This window comes from Geospiza fortis, unplaced genomic scaffold, assembly GCF_000277835.1.
Source record: "Geospiza fortis unplaced genomic scaffold, GeoFor_1.0 scaffold302, whole genome shotgun sequence".
NCBI classification, from domain to species: Eukaryota; Metazoa; Chordata; class Aves; order Passeriformes; family Thraupidae; genus Geospiza; species Geospiza fortis.
The window spans coordinates 569,980-587,741 of record NW_005054572.1 but is presented as its reverse complement, the minus strand read 5'-3'; the positions used below and the strand labels follow the sequence as shown (position 1 = coordinate 587,741).

The following is a 17,762-nucleotide window of genomic DNA, read 5'->3' as shown; positions in this document are numbered from 1 at the left end:
AAATTTCCTCTTGATTTACCAAAGTAACAAGATGGAAATCAATCCAAAAAAAAACCAGAACCAGTGATTGTCTCTGTTATAATGTCTATTATATGCTGAAGTCAAGAAGTTATACTGGCATGAAAGTACTGGATCAGAAAAAATAATGACATTTTTTATATCTAGTTAACAAAAAATCATTATTGACCTCTACCTGTGGTGGATAATTTATGTATATATTTGTATATATAATATTATAATTGTATTATTATTATTATTCTTATTCTTATTATTATTATTATTTGGATAAAGTGTTTCTTTTTTGCTTGTCTGTGACTAGTGAAATGAAATACATTTTACAGTACTTCTGACAGCTTTTGCAGAAAGTATTTGCCCTTTTTTCCCATCCTCTCAGTCCTTTTTGACAAAATAAAATAGTAAGATAACGTAATTTTGCAAATACTTGTGTGGCAATATTTGTGGTCTTATTGTAGTATTTCTGCAGTGGAACTGCTACAGAAAATATTGGATTCAACAGAAGTTCTTGTAAAGATCTGTCTTTTTATTCTGGTGTTTTTTTAAGTCAGGACCTCGCCTGTTTTATCCATAAAATATCAGGTGATCTATAAATTATAATAAACTTTTTAGCAAAATACTGCCAGAAATGCCATGAGAGCTGTAGTGAAACTGAATATATGCCTGAAAAAGGGCAACACACTCAGATTTACAGTTTTTAACATTTTTAAATTCTAATCCTGCTTCAGGAGAAGCAAATGAGAGTAATTCAGCCAGAATCCTGGCCATAAGGAGAAGCAAATGGCAGGAACACGCTGAGAAGTAGCACATTAATGTATTTTAATTGCTGTTTAAAAGCCACATAGACAACTGCACACCTGTTCTATGCAATGAGCATTTAAGGTTTATTTTAAAATGTAGTTGAATTCAAAGCTGACTGGAAAGCTGTAGAAAACTGGTTGGAAATCCCAGCTGCAGGGATTTCAGCCATGTGCTCTTGGGAGCATGTTGGTTTTTGAGTCCTTGCAGACCTGTAAATGACTCTGTTGTTTTTTGGTGGTTTGTTTGTTTGGGTTTATTTTTTATCATACCCCTATTCAAGGTGTAGATTCTGAATTGGGTTCATCAGGTTGTGGCTACATTAGTGAAGTGTAGGAAGAAAGGAAGAAAATTGATTTCCATGGATTGAAAATTGATTTCCATTGATTTATTTCCATTGGCTGCTAGCTGTGGTCCACTGCAGCCACAGAAAGACACAGAGATAGAAAACATTGGATGCATTTATCTGTGAATCATTTGAATCACACAATCCTGGAATGGTTTGGGTTGAAAGTGACCTTAAAGATCATCTTGTTCCACCCCCTGCCATGAGCAGGGAACCTTCCCCCTAGATCAGGCTGCTCATTGAACATCAGAATTTTGGGAACATTTTGTGAAGAAACCACAATTCTGTAGTTGGATGAGCAGTTTAGGAGTAGTAGTTAATTAGTAGTAGGAGTTTATGTGAGCAGAAAAAGCACACAGTGATTGATTTGTCTCCAGTAATTTCTGTCTCTCAATGCCAATTCTCTCTGATCTCAACGCAGGAGGGAAGAAGTGCCCAGCTGCAAACGCCTCCAATCTGAACTCCTCCTCCTCACCCCTGCAGAGCGGGGTGCTTTACCACGAGAAAAACGCCACTGCCCAGAGAATATCCTCAGCCAGGATCCACAAAATCAAAGAGCTGAAGAACGAAATATTCGACCTGCGAAAGAAAATCGAGGCGTCGAGCTTCGAGAACCTGGCTTTGAAAGAGCTGAACCGGCAGCACACCAAGGCCATCGAAAGGTACAGCGACAAACAGAGCCACCTGCAGGAGCTGCTGGCCGGGCATCGCAGCGACATGAGAGAGCTCAGGAGCCTCCTGAAAATGTCCCAGGAGGCCGAGAAAAACACAGCCAGGGCGCTGAAAACAGTTGAAGCAGACCTGAGGAGAACTAAAGGTGATCTGAAGGCTTTGGCTGTGCTGACAGAGGACAAAGATCTGGCAGAGAAGGAGGAGCTGAATCGCAGGTTGTCAGTCCTTAATGAAACACTGGAGGCAAAGGATGAGAGGATACAGGTAATGCCTGCAAATTGTTGTATTTGTGGAATGTAGGGTCACAGAATATCCAAAATTGGGAGGGAATCACAAGGATCATCGAGCAGGAGAGGTTTCAGTGCAGGAATAGTGGAAAAGTTTTGGCTGCTTCTTATCAGATGAGTGATTCTGATATAATCCTGTAACAGTGGATGCTGTTTAATCCAGTGCTCTCCTGAGTGTAAGGAAGTCCAAGAGGAGATAATTCATCTCCTTTTAGTATCTCATGTTCCTTTACTCTCACTGACCCCAGCACAAAAAAGACAGCAACACAATTTTTACTACAAAACTGGAAGAGTGAAATTTCCATGGTCCTCCAGGAATTCATTTCTATTTCCTATGGGGTCTGTTATGAATAGAATTAAATAAAGAGCCAGGAAATCTTAAGAGAAACTGTAAATATGAACAGCTGAATTCAGACTGTCTTTTAAAAACTCTCTGTTACCAGGAGTGAGAAACTATAAAATCACACAGGGTTGGGTGTCCACCTGATACTTTTAGGCACTGGAATTTCAATGCATGGCCCTGGGTTCTGAGGATAAAAAACCCAATAAATCACCAAATTTTCATTTACACTAAGCCTCCTTATTCTGCTACAGTTTAAAGGTCTCTGTGAATAGAAAGCCTTAACATTTCTCAAAGATAGTTGTATTAATTAATCCATCAGAAAGGTAATGTACAGCCTAATTTTTATGATTGAATGCGAAAACCTTTTCTTTTGTTCAGTGAAAACAGGTTTAAAATATTTTTTTCCTTACTTTGAAATTAATTTTCAGATACTTCAATATAGTTTCATGTATTGTTTACAATATGTGAATATTGTTTACAACACATACAATACTTTATAATAATATTTATATTACTATATGTATTATTTATATTACTATAAATAAATAAATACTATTATATTACTATTATATACTATATAGAACTATAATATTATTTATATTGCTATAATTAGAAGATAATAACTGTTATTGTATATAATTATGAGCCTAAATTTCCTTATATTAGCACACTTATATTTTAAATCAATCAAGATCAGAAGTTTTCCAACTGTCCCACTGAGAATGGTAAAATCTGTCCCTTTTTTAAGAGTCTGGAAATGCAGCTGAAGCTGAACAGCAGCACCTTTAGTCGTCAGCTGGCAAGTGAGAGCAGAAAGCTCCTGGAAGCTACAATGACCACAAAGAAATTGCTAATGGAAATTAACATTGTTCACCAAAAAATTAAGGTATTCCAGGTTTTATCCAGGTTTCTGTCTCTACAGTAAAATTTGAGTATTTAATGTTACCTATTCCTTCTTTTTTTCTTTTTCTTCTTTGCTTTTCTTATTTTGCTTTTATTTTTCTTCTTCTTCTTTGGTTTTTAATTTTGCTTCTTTTACAGTATTTACTAATAGAATTTGGTTTCCTGCTTGAGTCTATAATCTACTAAAAAAGCCAGAAATGTCAAATACTGACATCATTGTGGCATCTATTTGTTAGAAGTAGGTCAATAATGAATTGAAACAGAGATTAATGCATCAGAAATGTAACCAAAATCCACAATTTGGCCAATATGTTACCATTTTGCCAGATTGGGGTCAGATATATTCATCTACTCACTTTAAATGAGCTCCCTCACAGAAACAAGTCAAAATGACCTAAATATCACAACCTGCAAAACTAGAATTTAACAAAAAGACCTGTGGAAATGTTTCAAGAGTTTGCTTAAATTCCAGTTTCATTTTTAGACAAATGATTTTGGGATAAATAGGTCCAGTTCAGCACTTTTTGTAATGCTTGTAAATCAAACATACAGAAAAACTAAATGGATTTAAAGCCAAAACTGCCAGGAATGGGATACCACATGAGTTGTAATGAAGAAAACCTTTGCACATTCCAGAAAACCTGGAACCCCTTGTGGCTTTTTCAGAACTGTGTTTGTAACACTGTTAAAATACACTTATTTCTATATTTCTGTGTCAAGGTGATCCCATTGGGGAGCTCTCTTCCTAAATGGAATCAAATATCTGTGGAAGATGTTGTTAAGGGGAGATTTCCCAGACATTGTGAAGGGCAGGACAGGCAGTTCCTGAGGGCTCATGGATTTCTGCACAGGGATGTTGTTTTTCCCTCTTCCCTATAAAAGGTGCAGAAGTTTCCTCCTGGTACTTGGCTGAGCTTTTTTTCCCTGTCAGAGTCTGATCTCCTCCTGGACCTGCAGATCTGGGAGATGGGAACAATTATAATCTCAGGAACACTAATATAAAACTGTCCCAAAATGCAAATTATTCCAAATTATTCTCACCTTAACTCTTCTCTAAAATAGTTCTGTTTCATCTCTTTTCTACACAGTTTTCTGTGCATCCAGGTCTCTGAATTTTCTATATAGATCCACAAAATCTTCTACTGATTTACCACAGAGGAGACCAGACATGATTATCAACTTTATTTCTGTGCCAGAACAGAGTTTATCCTCACAAATTTATAGTTTTATGCACCTGTCTTATTTCAGACCATTCCACTTCCAGGATAACTTGTAATTTTCCCAAATAAATGAAGCTCCTCTTTTTTTCCCACTGAAAAAAAATAATGGGAGTGGGACCGAGTCAGTGGGACTGACTGACTCTAACTGAGTGGTGAGAGTGTAACTGAGGTCTGCTTTCTGTGTTCAAGGAAGATTTCATTAAGGAAAGAGGAATCTTGCTAAATAAATGTCAAAATGTGCCTCAGGAGTTCATGTCACCACCAGAGCAACAGGTTGTGAAGCAACTGAGCATATGATAAGGGCACTGAGTAAAATTTTTTTTTTTTTTAATCAACAAAAAAGAGGAAGTAAAGGCAAAATATATTTATTCTGGAAAATGTATATGACAAGGACCACGTGAGTCTGGCAAAAGGTGAAATCCCTGATGGGTTTCACCCAGCATGGAAAAATCAAGGAGGTAAAAATTAATTTTTAATGCATTTTAGAAGCTTAATAGTGTTTATTTCTTCTTAGGAAAAGGATCGGCAGCTTTATGTACAGAATATTTATGCAAATCGGATGCCAAAAGCCCTGAGGGACAGAAGTGATTGGGTTCCTAATGACCAAAGTATGTCTGTAATCATCTCCTTCTCTTGTTCAGTTAAGGGACACTTCCACTGTTTTAGAACTGGGAGGTTTATTCCAAATTAAATGCCAGAGTAGTGCCTTTGTGTGGGCTGAAAAGGTGAAAAGGTTCAGGAAGCTTAAAGGCTTGAATGATAGAAAAGAACAACATAAATTAAGTTCTACCAAGGAAGAAAGAGCTCTTTAGTGAAGAATATTTCTTTCACATGGATGCTCATAGATACTGGGGAGAAATATCTGTTCCATGCAGTCTTGGCTGTCCAACATTCCAAGGGCAGCTGCCTGGAGTGGGATTCAGCTGATTAAAACCAACCAGAGCTGTGTGAGATGCCCCAGTTTGCCTCCACTACACCCAGAATTTGGGATGGGATGATCTAAACATGGACTTCCCGGGCTGAGGTACCTCTTGAAAACACTGATCAGGTATTGCTGCTCCTAAAGTGAAGCAGCAATCAGAACTTCCTTCATGTGGGTACCAAAGAGCCCTCAGCAAACCTGTCTGCTGGAAATGCTCCCCACAGAATTCCTCAAATCATGGCAGCAATACAAAATCTTACCACACTCAGTTGTTTATTTCTTTCCTCTTCATTGCCTTTGCAAACCCATTCACTCTGCCTAAACCACCAGTGAACTACAGGGAAAAGATTGGTAATTCAAGGTGTAAAATTAAGAAAAACACATATTCCTGGTTCTCATCCCAAGTCATACACATTTTTTATAAAACTCTGAATTCCTGTTTTAGTTACACCATATAATTACCTTTAAAAAAAAATTACTCACATATGGCCTTTTATTCAATATAAATTGAATATTGCTATTCAGTTATGGTACATTGAACCACTGTTATTATTTAAATTCTTCTTTCCTTTAAGCAAGATAAGGGAGCTTTGTTGGAGAGAGAAATTCTGTTTTGTAATGAAAAGCTTCCAAGCAAAGTCGCCCAATCCTCTGGAATTTTTAGCAAAATGTTTCATTCTCTGCCAGTTCATGGATTTGGAAACCCAGAGCTGGAATTGCTGACAATTTGTTTTCCTTTTCACTATTGACTTGAATTTTCCTTTAGCAGATTGCTGAAGAGTCGCCTCTTCAGGTCATTCTTTTCTAGTTGACGTTCACAAAAGTTTATTTTTAGCCAGCAGGAAATTTAGAGCTGGGTTTTTTAACGGGGCTGATAAATGGCAGGAGGGAGGCTTCCTTAGGTGTCCGGAAAGCTCTGTGCACGTAACTGGAACGGATTTTTTTGGATGGAGCCATGGATCGCGCAGCTCCGGCCGCTCACCTGGAGGGGCAGCGCCCCCTGGTCCCAGTGCCGGGGAACTCCTGGCTGGAAAAGCTCCAGAAGCTCCTGGAACCCCATTAATTCCTCCCGCATCGCCAGGGTCACTCCAGGCTGCTCACCAGCACCCCTTTCACCGCCCTGCTGCCAGCACCCGGAGGGCTCCATTTTTGTGCGTTTCTCTGCGTTTTATCCTTTGATTTCTGAGCTCAAAACTGGGAATAAGATCCCATTTTTGCTGCTCTGGTGGCAACAATTTTCTCAGCTGCTATGCTCGTGTCAAAATTATTCCAGTAATAAAGGAACAATATACTCACCTTGTCCATCTTACATCCATGTTTCTCTGGACATCTCATTCAGTCACTCCCTTGGAATTGAGAGGAACAGTGGATTTGTCTTTACAAACAAGCTGTGGGTCTGCTGGGAGATAAAACCAGCACTGGGAGATAAAAGAAACAATGGGAAGGATTCCACTGATTGAGGAATGGAAAAAGATATTTGCTTTTACAAATAAACTTTAGGTTTGCTGATAAACGAAATTAGACATTGAAAGATGAAACAATGAGGAAGAAAAACCCCTGAATTCCATAAGAATTAAAAATTTAAAAGGAGGGTTATACATTAGAGAGAAATCTTTGGTACCAGGCATTCTGGGCAGTCTGTACCTCTCAAGTACCTCAGCCACTGGGGAAAGAGAGAAGGGAATTGCAGGCAGGAAATTGGGATAAAAAGGAGGCTGCATCCTCCAAAAATTGGAGACATCCCAGGGGAATGCCCCATGGCCTCTCCCTTTATTCCAATAAAGTAGAAGGACTCCTCTGTCTCCTTTTTGGACATAAAACTCTGATGTTTGTGGATTAATTTTGCTAACATAATATCTTCCAAAGACTGCTGATATTTCAAACAGTGTTGAGCATTTCCCGTGAGCTGGGTTCCATAAAGATCCAAATTTAGGAAACTGAACTCTGAGGCTTCATAGCAGACCTCTCAAATGTACACTAGAATGGAAGCAAGAATTAAGCCCTTGTGGGCTCTGGGGCATAGACACACTTGTCTGACTTTACATGTTCTATCTGAAAATATACTTATTAATATATTTTTATTTATATATTTATGTATATACTTATGTTTAGGATGCACTGATGTACAAGGCTCATAAATTCAGGTTTGTGTCCAGTTTCAGCATTTATGGATTCGGCAGAACAAATTATTTATTTTTAAAGGGCATTAGGATATGCATTAAAAAAAAAAAGTTAAAATTCTTGGTCACATACCAGTATTGTCAGTTGTCAGAGATATATTTTATTTATATCACCAACCTAATTCAGAGATAACTGTATTGCTAATGTTTGTCCTATTCAACAGGTCTGAGAGTAAACAAATCAGTGCAAGTAGATAAAGAGAGTTTTAGAGAACTGCTGCTGTCTCAGCACCAGGAAACAGAAAAAAATCCAATCCAGCAAAAAAAGGTGGGAAAGATCTGGATCCAAATCCAATCCCCTGTTAAAACTCTCAGCTAAGGTGTATTTTATTCCCTAAGTTGCAGTAATGTGACTGGATAGCCTGAGCCATCATCTAGGATGGGGATTTTGCATGAGTGTGATTCCAGTACAGAAATAATGCTGTGATTCAAAATATAATGTAACAGCAATGGAAATTACTAATCTTTTTATAAGTATTGCACTGATTGTGTGCTTTTAAAAGTCACTAAACAAGCATACCCTCGTTATTTTTTTACCTTTAATTGCCAATTGTAGAACAGAGAAGATAAGGGTGGAGAAGGTAAAGCAAAGGAAGTGTGCTCAGATGCTCAGGGTAAAAAAGAAAAGCAAGCAACCAAGAAAGTACCAGAAACTTCAAACAGGACACACAGAGGTAGGTTTAATGTTTCTCTCAGAAATTCACCTGATCTTTGCAAATTAGCAGAAGTTTTGGTAATTTATGTGGTTCTGACAGCCCTTCACTGGCACCTGGCAGACAGGAGCCAGCTCCAAATGATGAATGAGGTGTCACTGAAAACACAGAATTGTCTGGGTTGGAAAATGCAGCTGCTGGTGGTGCTGCACTGAGAGCAGAGCTGCTCTGCAGGATGGGGCATCTCCACCCTGCTGTTCTCCCAAAGCTCAGGGTGGTAAAAATTCAGTGTTCTGTCTGTAACAGGATAATTAGCAGTGTTAATCCTCACTAATCAAACCCTGATCTCAAAGCTGGAAATCTTCATCACTGATGTGAACCTATTTCCATGGCTGGAAAGGGAAAAGGACTATGAGGGCTGGGAGCAGTTCCTCATTAATGATCCCTGGAAAGAGATTTTATGGAAAACTCAGCCACTGTGTTCTCATGGAAAAGTTACATGCAAGGGACTCATCTGTAATCATCTTTATTCTGAAGAAATTCTGTAGAACAGAGGAGAGGAAAAGGCTCTGCTGTTCCTTCATTCATGTGTTTCTTTCTAGAAACATTCCTGTTACTTCCTTTAAGGCTTTTAGGAAAAGAAAAGGTGTGAGTGCCACCATTCTAAACATGTCCCAAGTGACAGGAGACCTCCAGGTCCCACATTTGCCCAGGTGGAACAGGTGATGCCAGGTCCCATCCCTGTGACCTGGCACGTGTGAACTCCTCAGGTTTGTGCTCTGCCTTTTCAGCCTGCAGCATTTCCAGGGCCTCCCAAAATTAGCACTTGTCTTAAAATGCCCTTTTAAAACTGCCAGAAAACACAGGTCTTACAGTGCTCCCTCTGAAAATCTGTGAAATCTGAGTTTCTCTCACTGATAGTAGACTTTTATTGAAGCCTTACTTGGCTTTTTTAGTTCCTGCAACTTCTTATTTCCCCTTTAAGCTTGGATTATATCTCATTTTGGGGTATTCTGTGAGTCTCTGTAGAGCACAGGACCCATTACAAGTCATTCCCTGCACAGATAAATGGCATTTCTGCACAAATATTCCTTTTTCCTACTGAAAAATGGAACCCCCTCATTCCCAGGTGAGAGAGTTGCTGAATATTTTGCTCCACACAAGCAACTCTGTTGTGAATTAAGTTCCACTTAAAAGCCAGAATGTGACAATTAAGAGTTCAGATCTCACTTGGTCTCTCTGTTGCATTGTACATGATTTTTCTGGCACTGTATTTAGCCATTGCTGTACATAATGGCAGCTAAATCCATTTAACTAAATTCAACATCATGAAAAAAAAGTAAAAATAAAGATATGAACCTGGATTCAGTGGCAGAATGATGTTGTTTTAATCTTGCCCCATGCTGTTGTATTTATTAGAGATGGTATTTGAAATACCATCTACAGTAACTGAAGCAGTGAAATAAGGATGTGATACTTGCTCTTCTTAAAGCTTCATAATTCCTCATGTTCTTAAACCTTACAATATTTCAGGGGGCAAACTGCTGATGGAAGAATGCAAATTTTCAGAATTTATTAAAGAAATGGAAAAAGAGACAGAGGTTCTTAAACAGGAGTTGAAAACTCTGATGAAATCTGAACAAAGTCCTCAAAGAGTAAAAAAGAACAATCAAGAGGGAGAGGCAGTGGAAGAAGTTTTAAAAGAAGAGAAAAAGCCCCATGAGCAGCAAAAGAACGCCAGGAGTGAAGGTCCAAGTCCAAGCAAAGACCCCACCAGGCTGAAAAAAAAATACATCTTCTCAGGGGCTGCTGAGAATCTGCCCCAGGGGCTCCACACTTCAGGTGCCAAATGCAAAGCAGGATTTGGGAAAAGCTGCCTGAGCAGCCAGAGACAGACAGGGCAGAGCTGCAGTGACACTGCTGTGCCCAGGGGGAAAATCTCCTTTGGGGCTTATGAACCTTCCTTTGGGCAAACCCCCCTGGGCTGGCAGGACAGCACCTGTGCAGTGGAAGGAACACCTGATGGAGGAGCTCTCTGGGGAGGAATGTTTGCAAGGAGAAAACTCCTGGAGCTCCAGCAGCACAAGGGTGAAGGCAGACAAGTGAGGGGGGCAAGGCAAATCCCAAACTCCATGCCAGGCGCCAACTCTCCTCGTTAAAACCAGCTCCAGTTACTCCACACTTACTCCTCATAGCTTACCTTTAGAAGGTTTAAACATTCAATTGTTACAAACCAAATGTTTTACTTTCATTCAATGTTTATTAAACCTTACAAGCACTGGCAATTGCTTTCCATGATTTTTTTCCAAAACAATCCAATCAGTTGTCATAAAAAACACATTCTGTGCTCGGTGTGTATCCACAAAAACGTGTTGGATTAAGAATTCCTTATCATTTTTCCTGTTACCAGGTAAAAGTTAGTCCTTGTTTAGGAATTTCCAGGTTTTTGCATTCCCAAGGAGCTGGAATTTGGGAGCTGGGTGGTTGTCAGTTGCTGACATGAGCACCCAGCTTTCATAAGGTTCACTGCTGGGTGAGCACCAACAATGCAATGAAAGAAAACACTTTTTTAGTTCCTTCACTCCCCAAACAGCTTCCAGAATTCACAGATAATAATTTGCTCCCACATTGTTTTCATGAGCATTAGAAACCTCTAAAGCCTCATTCTTTCCCTCTGTTGGAACTTATCAAAGCAGTTTGCCTGGTAACTTCCCCAGCTGACATGCAGAGATGAATGTGCAAGAGGAAAGCATTGTTTTGGAGAAGTCAGGCATAGCCAGTCCCCAAAAAGCCTCTAAAAATCCTTGTTTAAGGTTATGTAAGCAAGGGGAGGAGGATTGTGGTTTGTTCCTCACAGTAATTTATTAAATACTTGCTTAATTCATGTGAAGTTTGGAAAAAATTGGGGCATTCTGTTAATTTTTAAAGGCAGTAGCAGTTTAAAAATGTCCAAAATTACACTACAAAAGTTTTTAAAGATGACAAAGACATTCAGAGCTGAACCTGTTGTAGCAACATTTCAAATAATTAAAACAATTATTTAGTTGAGTTGATTCAAACAGTATTTCCTTATGCACAAAGACAGGGGCTGTTGTTTTGGCTTGGATTTTGGTGAGTTTGGGATTTGTTTTGCCATTTTGGGTTTGTTTATTTGGGGTTTTTGTGGGTTGTTTAGGAAAACTGCAGTTAACATTAAAAAAGAGATAAAAAAAACTAAGATGGGTTAAAAAGCTTTATTTCCTTAATAAAATCACAATTTTACATAACATTCAATCACAATATTTTTTCCTTGATATTTATTTTCACACAGGCTAAATGCAATACCTAATATAAAGTCCCAATTTTTAAATTAACATTAAAACAAACAAAAATATTTAATCCATACATATACACACAACATAACCTGACCTTTTGAACTGGTTTTTAAAGGCAGTGCCAATTTTGGAGGGGTCCTGGCCCCTTTCCTTCCCTTCCTGCAGGGAGGAAAAGGCCCTGGAATAGCAGGGGGATCATTCCTGTGGGAATTCCAGAGTGGGAAGCTCCATCAGCATCCCCCCTGCAGGAACAGCACTGTCTTCTCCTTCTCTGACAGCAGCCTGTGCTTGGCAGCTGAAAAAACCTCTCAAGAGATAAAAATCTTGATTTAACTCATCTATTTTTAAGGAGAGTTCAAGAATATTATGATTTAAGGGTAAAAAAACAAGGAAATTCTCTTTTGCCCCAAGCAAACAACCTCTGCCCTCTACACCACCCAACATGATCCCACCTCAGGGTGAAGCTTCCATATTTTATAGAAAGAAACAGCCAAGCTCCCAAATTAGTTCCTAAAGCCAACACATTTCCAATTTAAAGCCACAAATCCAACACTTTTAGATGTTTGTGACAACAGGCCATGACAAAACCTTATGGTTCTGCCATGACTAAACCCAAAATGAGGTTTTATAACCAGCAGTGCTGTTCTTTCCAAAATGAAAGACAAACTCTGGGAAGTGAAATCAAAAGAATCCAAAGGACTGACAGATACCCAAATGGAGTAACAAGGATTGTCTCAGACCTTGTCTCATGAAAGATAACTGTCCCTTTTTTTTTTTTTTTAATTAATTTAAAACAGTGATTATGTAAATACAGCTGGGGAGTCCATGGCTTGCTGGGATTCCTTCAGCTGAAGGGGTGCAGCATGATGGCTACAACTTTATTGCAGACCACGAGCCAGCAGGTGATGCCCACACCTCCTGGAAAACAGGGAAAAACCACAATTGAAGCTGTTGGATCAATAACCCTCAGGAACCTGTGCAGCTGCAAACAACCTTGGAAGTGTAAAAAACATGAAGCTCAGAATTCATGAGGCCAACAGGAATAAATTCTTCACATACAAAAGGGAGATACAAGAGATGAGAGATAAATCAATGCTGCTCACAAAAAATTCTGGATTGTCTTGGGAAAAGAGCACCAAACACACAAATATGAGCTCAAGTGTGGTGAGTGCACCCCAGAGCTAAAACCATCTGCTACAGACCCAAGAGAAAATACCTAAGTTTAAGTCCTGGCAGACTGCTTTGCTTGAACCTAAATTCAGGATCTGAGAGATGTAAAAAGTAAATTTCCTCTGAAATTGAAATCAGTTGTTTTGTAAGTACATAGTTATTCATAGCACACCTGTGAAGAAAACTCCCTTTTGGGTGATTTTCTGATTTTCTAATTTAAATCTTCCCCAGGATCTATTCAACAGAGAAGGGCAGTGCACTGTTTGGGTGGAAATAAAAATGAAAAAATTCTGTGAGCACTTCAAGGAATCAGAAGTGAGCACACAGGGAAGAGCTGCTGAAATACCTGATCCCTGTGCTCTGGGTGTCAGAGAAGCAGCTGCTGTTAATCCCTGGATGCTCTGGGGCTTGGCCATGTCCCTTTCCTCACCTGCCACTCCTGTAGGGAAGGCCACCAGGCGCTCCAGGGGAGCCAACCACTTGCTTGGAAGCACGGTGACGGGCTCAGAGTAGTACTTCCAGATCAGAGAGATCATCAGGGCAGCCTGGAATGGGGATTTTTTATTAGTTTGGATAATAACACACATCAAATACATTCCCAGTGCTATCTGGAATTGTTTCTTTGATATTTTATCTTCTTCAAAATATTTTTAGATTTTATATGACCTTAAATTTATACACAGTATTAGGAGGTTGCAGGGGGATCTTTCTTTCAAGAGCCTCTTTTCAATCCAGCAGAGTCAAACACTATCATAGCATTTGTTAAAATTCTGATGCCCCTTTTTAGCCTGAATTTTTGCCTACAAGGAGTGCAACTCACTTCAACAGTCCCCTAAGGAAATCTTCAGGCTGACCACTGCCATCCTTGTTAGCAAATTCTTGGCATAACTACTCAGACAATCTGATGAGGCACTGTGGGGAAATGTGTGGCAGCTGTAGGTGGAGATTTGCATCCTCAGCAGAAGTGTGTTTTGGTTTCAAAGCCAGAATTACATTCACATGCAGCAGAACTTTCCTGGATTTGGGGCCAATATTAAAAAACCCCAATGATTAAAGAGCTAAGACAAACTTCAATCTTGTCCCCTCAAAATCAGAAACACAGAGTTGAGATAAAAGTTAAACTCCTTCCATCCTCAACTACCAGAACTTATCATTTCCCTTCCAGTTGCAGAAATTCTTTCTGTTTGACAAGCTCTGTGTCCTTGGAATCACAGAATGGTTTGGGCTGGAAGGAATTTAAAGATCCTTCAGTGCCAGTGCAGGGACACCTTGCACTGTCCCAGGCTGCTCCAACCCCAGTATCCAGCCTGGCCTTGGGCACTGCCAGGGATCCAGGGGCAGCCACAGCTGCTCTGGGCACCCTGGGCCAGGGCCTGCCCACCCTCACAGGGAGGAATTGTTCCTAATATCTGATCTAAACCTGTAATTTTTCAATGTGAAGCCATTCCCTGTGTGCTGTCCCTGCATCCCCTGGAAATTGTCTCTCTCCAGCTTTCCTGGGGCTCCTGCAGGCCCTGCAAGGCCACCCTGAGCTCAGGCCAAAGCTTCTCCTGTGCAGGTGAACAATGCCAGCTGTGCCAGCCTTTCCTGCCAGCAGAGCTGCTCCATCCCTCTGCTCATCCTGGAGCCTCCTCTGGGCTCTCTGCAGCAGCTCCAGCTCCTCCCTGCGCTGGGGGAGCCCTGAGTGACCAGATAGGGACCAATAAACCAGGAGAGAATTGTAACACTACTGATGATTTGGGTTAAGTTGCATCCATAACAAAACATTTACTTACCTGTAATATGTAGAATACAATATTTATGACCCACTTTATTTTGGCTAATTGGGCAGTTCGTGCTTTCACTGTTAAAGAAAAAAAATATTCGTTTCCATTGCTTATAATAATGAATTATAATTACATTAAACTAGTAATTTTTTAATATTTCACTCTTTAAGGCTGGACATTACCCTGTTTAAAAATCTCTTCCCAAATGATTTATAGCTATATTAAAAACACCCTTCTACAAAAAACTGCCAGCTCTGTATTACACTGTAATTTCTATCTTGACTTACTCAAAACAGGATTCAGTGATGGGCAACACTGAGAAAGAATAAATAATGACAGAGTGAAGCCCAGGAAATTCCTGGAAAGACACAGGTAAGCTCTTCAAATAGTTTAAAGAGGGAGAAAAAAAGAAGGAGAGAGAGAAAGAAAGAGAGAAGGGGAGGGGAGAGGAAAAAGGAAATTTCAAGGAAAGGAGATTTCAAGGAAATTAAAAGGAAAAGGAAAAGGAAAAGGAAAAGGAAAAGGAGTGAGATGGGGAAGGCAAGTTTGAAGGATAAATACTTAAAGCTGAAAACACTCTTGACAGCTTTTCAGAAACAGAAAATGTTTTTCCTTTTGGAACAGGGAGCACTGTACCGTGGGTTTTGAGCTTGTCAGTCATTTTGTTGATCTTCCTCTCCAGCCGGGCATATCTGGCAAACTCATCCATCATGCTGATGGTGGCAAGCTCCTGCTTCATGGTCTGGATCTCTGCTCTCATCTGGGATTCCTGCTCTGCATCCTTCTGCAACAGCCTGGATATCTGAGAAGTGAAGGAAATGATCAATTCCTGGTCCAGAATTCCACTGATTTGCTTTAGTGTGTATAAAGTATGATCTCAAAAGCCTCCCATAAAAAAGGCCCTTTCATTGAGATGCAGGAAATCCTTGGGTGACAAGAGGAAACAGCCTCAAGCTGGACTCAATGATCTTGAAGGTTTTTTCCAACCTAAATGATTCTGTGATCTTTCCCATTTCCAGCTCCAGCAGCCAAGCATTCCAACATTTTCTCCCTTCCTTTTACTTTCCTAATTTCTTTTCTTGAGGCACCACCTGCTTGTCAGTTCATGAACTGTGACTGCCATAGAAATGCAGGCACAAGGACACAAAATCTTTTTATTGCTGTCCTTAGCAAATCTTCCAGCTTCCCTAAGACACGTGTAATTTATTTCCCCGTGGATGCTGTTCTCAGGCCTGCAGACAGTGAGAGCATTAACACCATCTTCAGCCTTAAACCACAACAGAAAGCTGAGCAAAGATCTTCAGAAAATCTTAGAATATCCCGAGTTGGAAGGGACCCACAAAGAATTGAGTCCCAGCTCTGTCCCTGCCCAGACCCCCCAAAATCCCACCCTGGGCATCCCTGTCCAAAGGCTCCTGGAGCTCTGGCAGCCTCGGGGCTGTGCCCATTCCCTGGGCAGCCTGGGCAGTGCCAGCACCCTCTGGGAGAAGAACCTTTCCCTAAATCCAACCTAAATCCCTCCAGACCCAGCTGCATCCCTCCTTGGGTGCTGTCCCTTGAGAGGAGCTGCAGATCCCAATCTCAGCCTCCTCCACACTGAAGGAACCAAATGCCCTAAGCCTCTCCTCAAATGGCTCTTTCATCACTCATGAGTGATGAAACACTGAGTTCAGCTTCCCAAACTGCTGAGAGTGATTTAAGGTTTAAAGGATTTTTGTCCATTTTTACCAGTGCACAATGATCTCTGTGCCAGTGAAGTTATTTCCATGGCAGAGCAGAGCGACAGAGATTTCAGCATCTTTGTACACAGGTGAGTTTATCTGGCAGCACAGAGTTTATTTGTCCTCAATTCCATTATCCACGCTTCCACAGGAATGCTTCAGATCAGAACAGGGGCACCCTGATCAGCGGCTAAGATTATTGAGATTTATTCCTACAATGACTTAACTCCTTAATCTCCACATCCACTGATCTCCCATCTCAACAACGGGCACGTCCATCTGTTGAAAACACGCAAGACTGAGCAAAGCCGTCGTTCCTACCCCGAAAACTGGGAAGCTGTGGCTGCCCCATCCCTGGAGGAGTTCAGAGCAGCCTGGACGGGGCTCTGAGCAGCCAAGCCCGCAGGAAGGATCCCTGCCCGCGGCAGGGGGGTGGGAGCCGATCATCCTTAAGGTTCCTTCCAGCCCAAACCTTTCCATGATTCCGTGATGCATCCCAGGGGCTGGAGGCTCAGGAGCATCACGGAACACACCGGTAACTCATCCCGCAGAAACCGGGGCTGTGCTCCACCATCTCCAGCACCAGCCTCTCCTCTGCAAGGCCGGCAGCAGGACGAGACCCTGCCCGTCCCCGCCGGCTCCGCTCCCAGACTGAGAACTTGCAATAGACACAGGATGCCCCTATTTTCTACATTCTGTACTCAGATTTTGGATGGAGACTCTGGCTACTGAAAGAGATTATTGAAATAACTGGCAAGCTAGGCATCCTGGCTTCAGCATGTCTAGCAATCAAAACACTTAAGAGAAGAAGTCAACCAGTATTTCAAAGTGAATAAACTGTCTTTTACCAGAGGTAATTAATTACTTAAGGGAATAGATAGTAGTGCATAACAGTAATATTCTATATGATGGCGTTACTGTTAAACCTTAGAAAACAGCTCTTCAGGACTGATGATGTTCTTGTCTTTTAAACACAATGGAATCTCTGTATAGTATCTCTAGTCTAGGCAGTGCTAAGACACACCTGTAAGTTCCCCATCCAAGCCTCCACAACTTTTCTGCATAGCTATCGACTCCATTTTGATTTCACAATGATCTCAGGTTTTATGCAAACTTTAATAACTAGTTTTGATACTTCCAGAGATCCAAACATTTTAAGAGTAATTTTTCCAGACACTCCTTGTTTACTGCAGCAATGGTCTTGATCCAGAGTATTTAGTTAGGATCTAGTAAGGTGTATGTGTGAAGGTAAGTATCAATTACAGAGGAAGCTTCTGTACAAAGCTTTCCTAGAAAAATTAAGAATTCCAAACTGCTTTGCTGAACAGATTTTAGTGTATGTGTTGTGGAAACAAAAAAAAGAAAACAATTGCATATTTGGGTGCCTTATATTTTTATTTCTCTGAATTACTGAATATCAGCATCTCTTTTAGACAAGACTGTGAGTTGTAG

General features: G+C 40.5%; 3 protein-coding genes across 3 annotated transcripts in view; 2 read left to right on the top strand and 1 right to left on the bottom strand.

Annotated features, from left to right (window-relative positions):
- The window catches only part of LCA5L (lebercilin LCA5 like), an 11,625-nt gene extending 1,127 nt beyond the window's left edge, over nucleotides 1-10,498 (top strand). The window contains exons 2-7 of the mRNA XM_005429746.2: nucleotides 1,581-2,095; nucleotides 3,210-3,347; nucleotides 5,099-5,192; nucleotides 7,851-7,954; nucleotides 8,243-8,360; nucleotides 9,873-10,498. Coding sequence (XP_005429803.1) covers nucleotides 1,581-2,095; nucleotides 3,210-3,347; nucleotides 5,099-5,192; nucleotides 7,851-7,954; nucleotides 8,243-8,360; nucleotides 9,873-10,498 — 1,595 coding nt within the window. The remainder of the gene's footprint in view (nucleotides 1-1,580; nucleotides 2,096-3,209; nucleotides 3,348-5,098; nucleotides 5,193-7,850; nucleotides 7,955-8,242; nucleotides 8,361-9,872) is intronic.
- A 1,921-nt stretch (nucleotides 10,499-12,419) lies between these two features.
- On the bottom strand, nucleotides 12,420-15,412 carry GET1 (guided entry of tail-anchored proteins factor 1). The gene is made up of 4 exons (XM_005429741.3): nucleotides 15,226-15,412; nucleotides 14,599-14,666; nucleotides 13,254-13,368; nucleotides 12,420-12,571 (listed from the first exon to the last, which is right to left on the bottom strand). The coding sequence occupies exons 1-4, from the start codon at nucleotides 15,347-15,349 to the stop codon at nucleotides 12,498-12,500; spliced, it is 381 nt and encodes a 126-aa protein (XP_005429798.1). The 5' UTR covers nucleotides 15,350-15,412; the 3' UTR covers nucleotides 12,420-12,497.
- A 394-nt stretch (nucleotides 15,413-15,806) lies between these two features.
- The window catches only part of HMGN1 (high mobility group nucleosome binding domain 1), a 6,152-nt gene continuing 4,196 nt past the window's right edge, over nucleotides 15,807-17,762 (top strand). Inside the window, exon 1 of the mRNA XM_014310699.1 lies at nucleotides 15,807-15,830. Within this exon, the coding sequence (XP_014166174.1) occupies nucleotides 15,807-15,830 (24 nt within the window). The remainder of the gene's footprint in view (nucleotides 15,831-17,762) is intronic.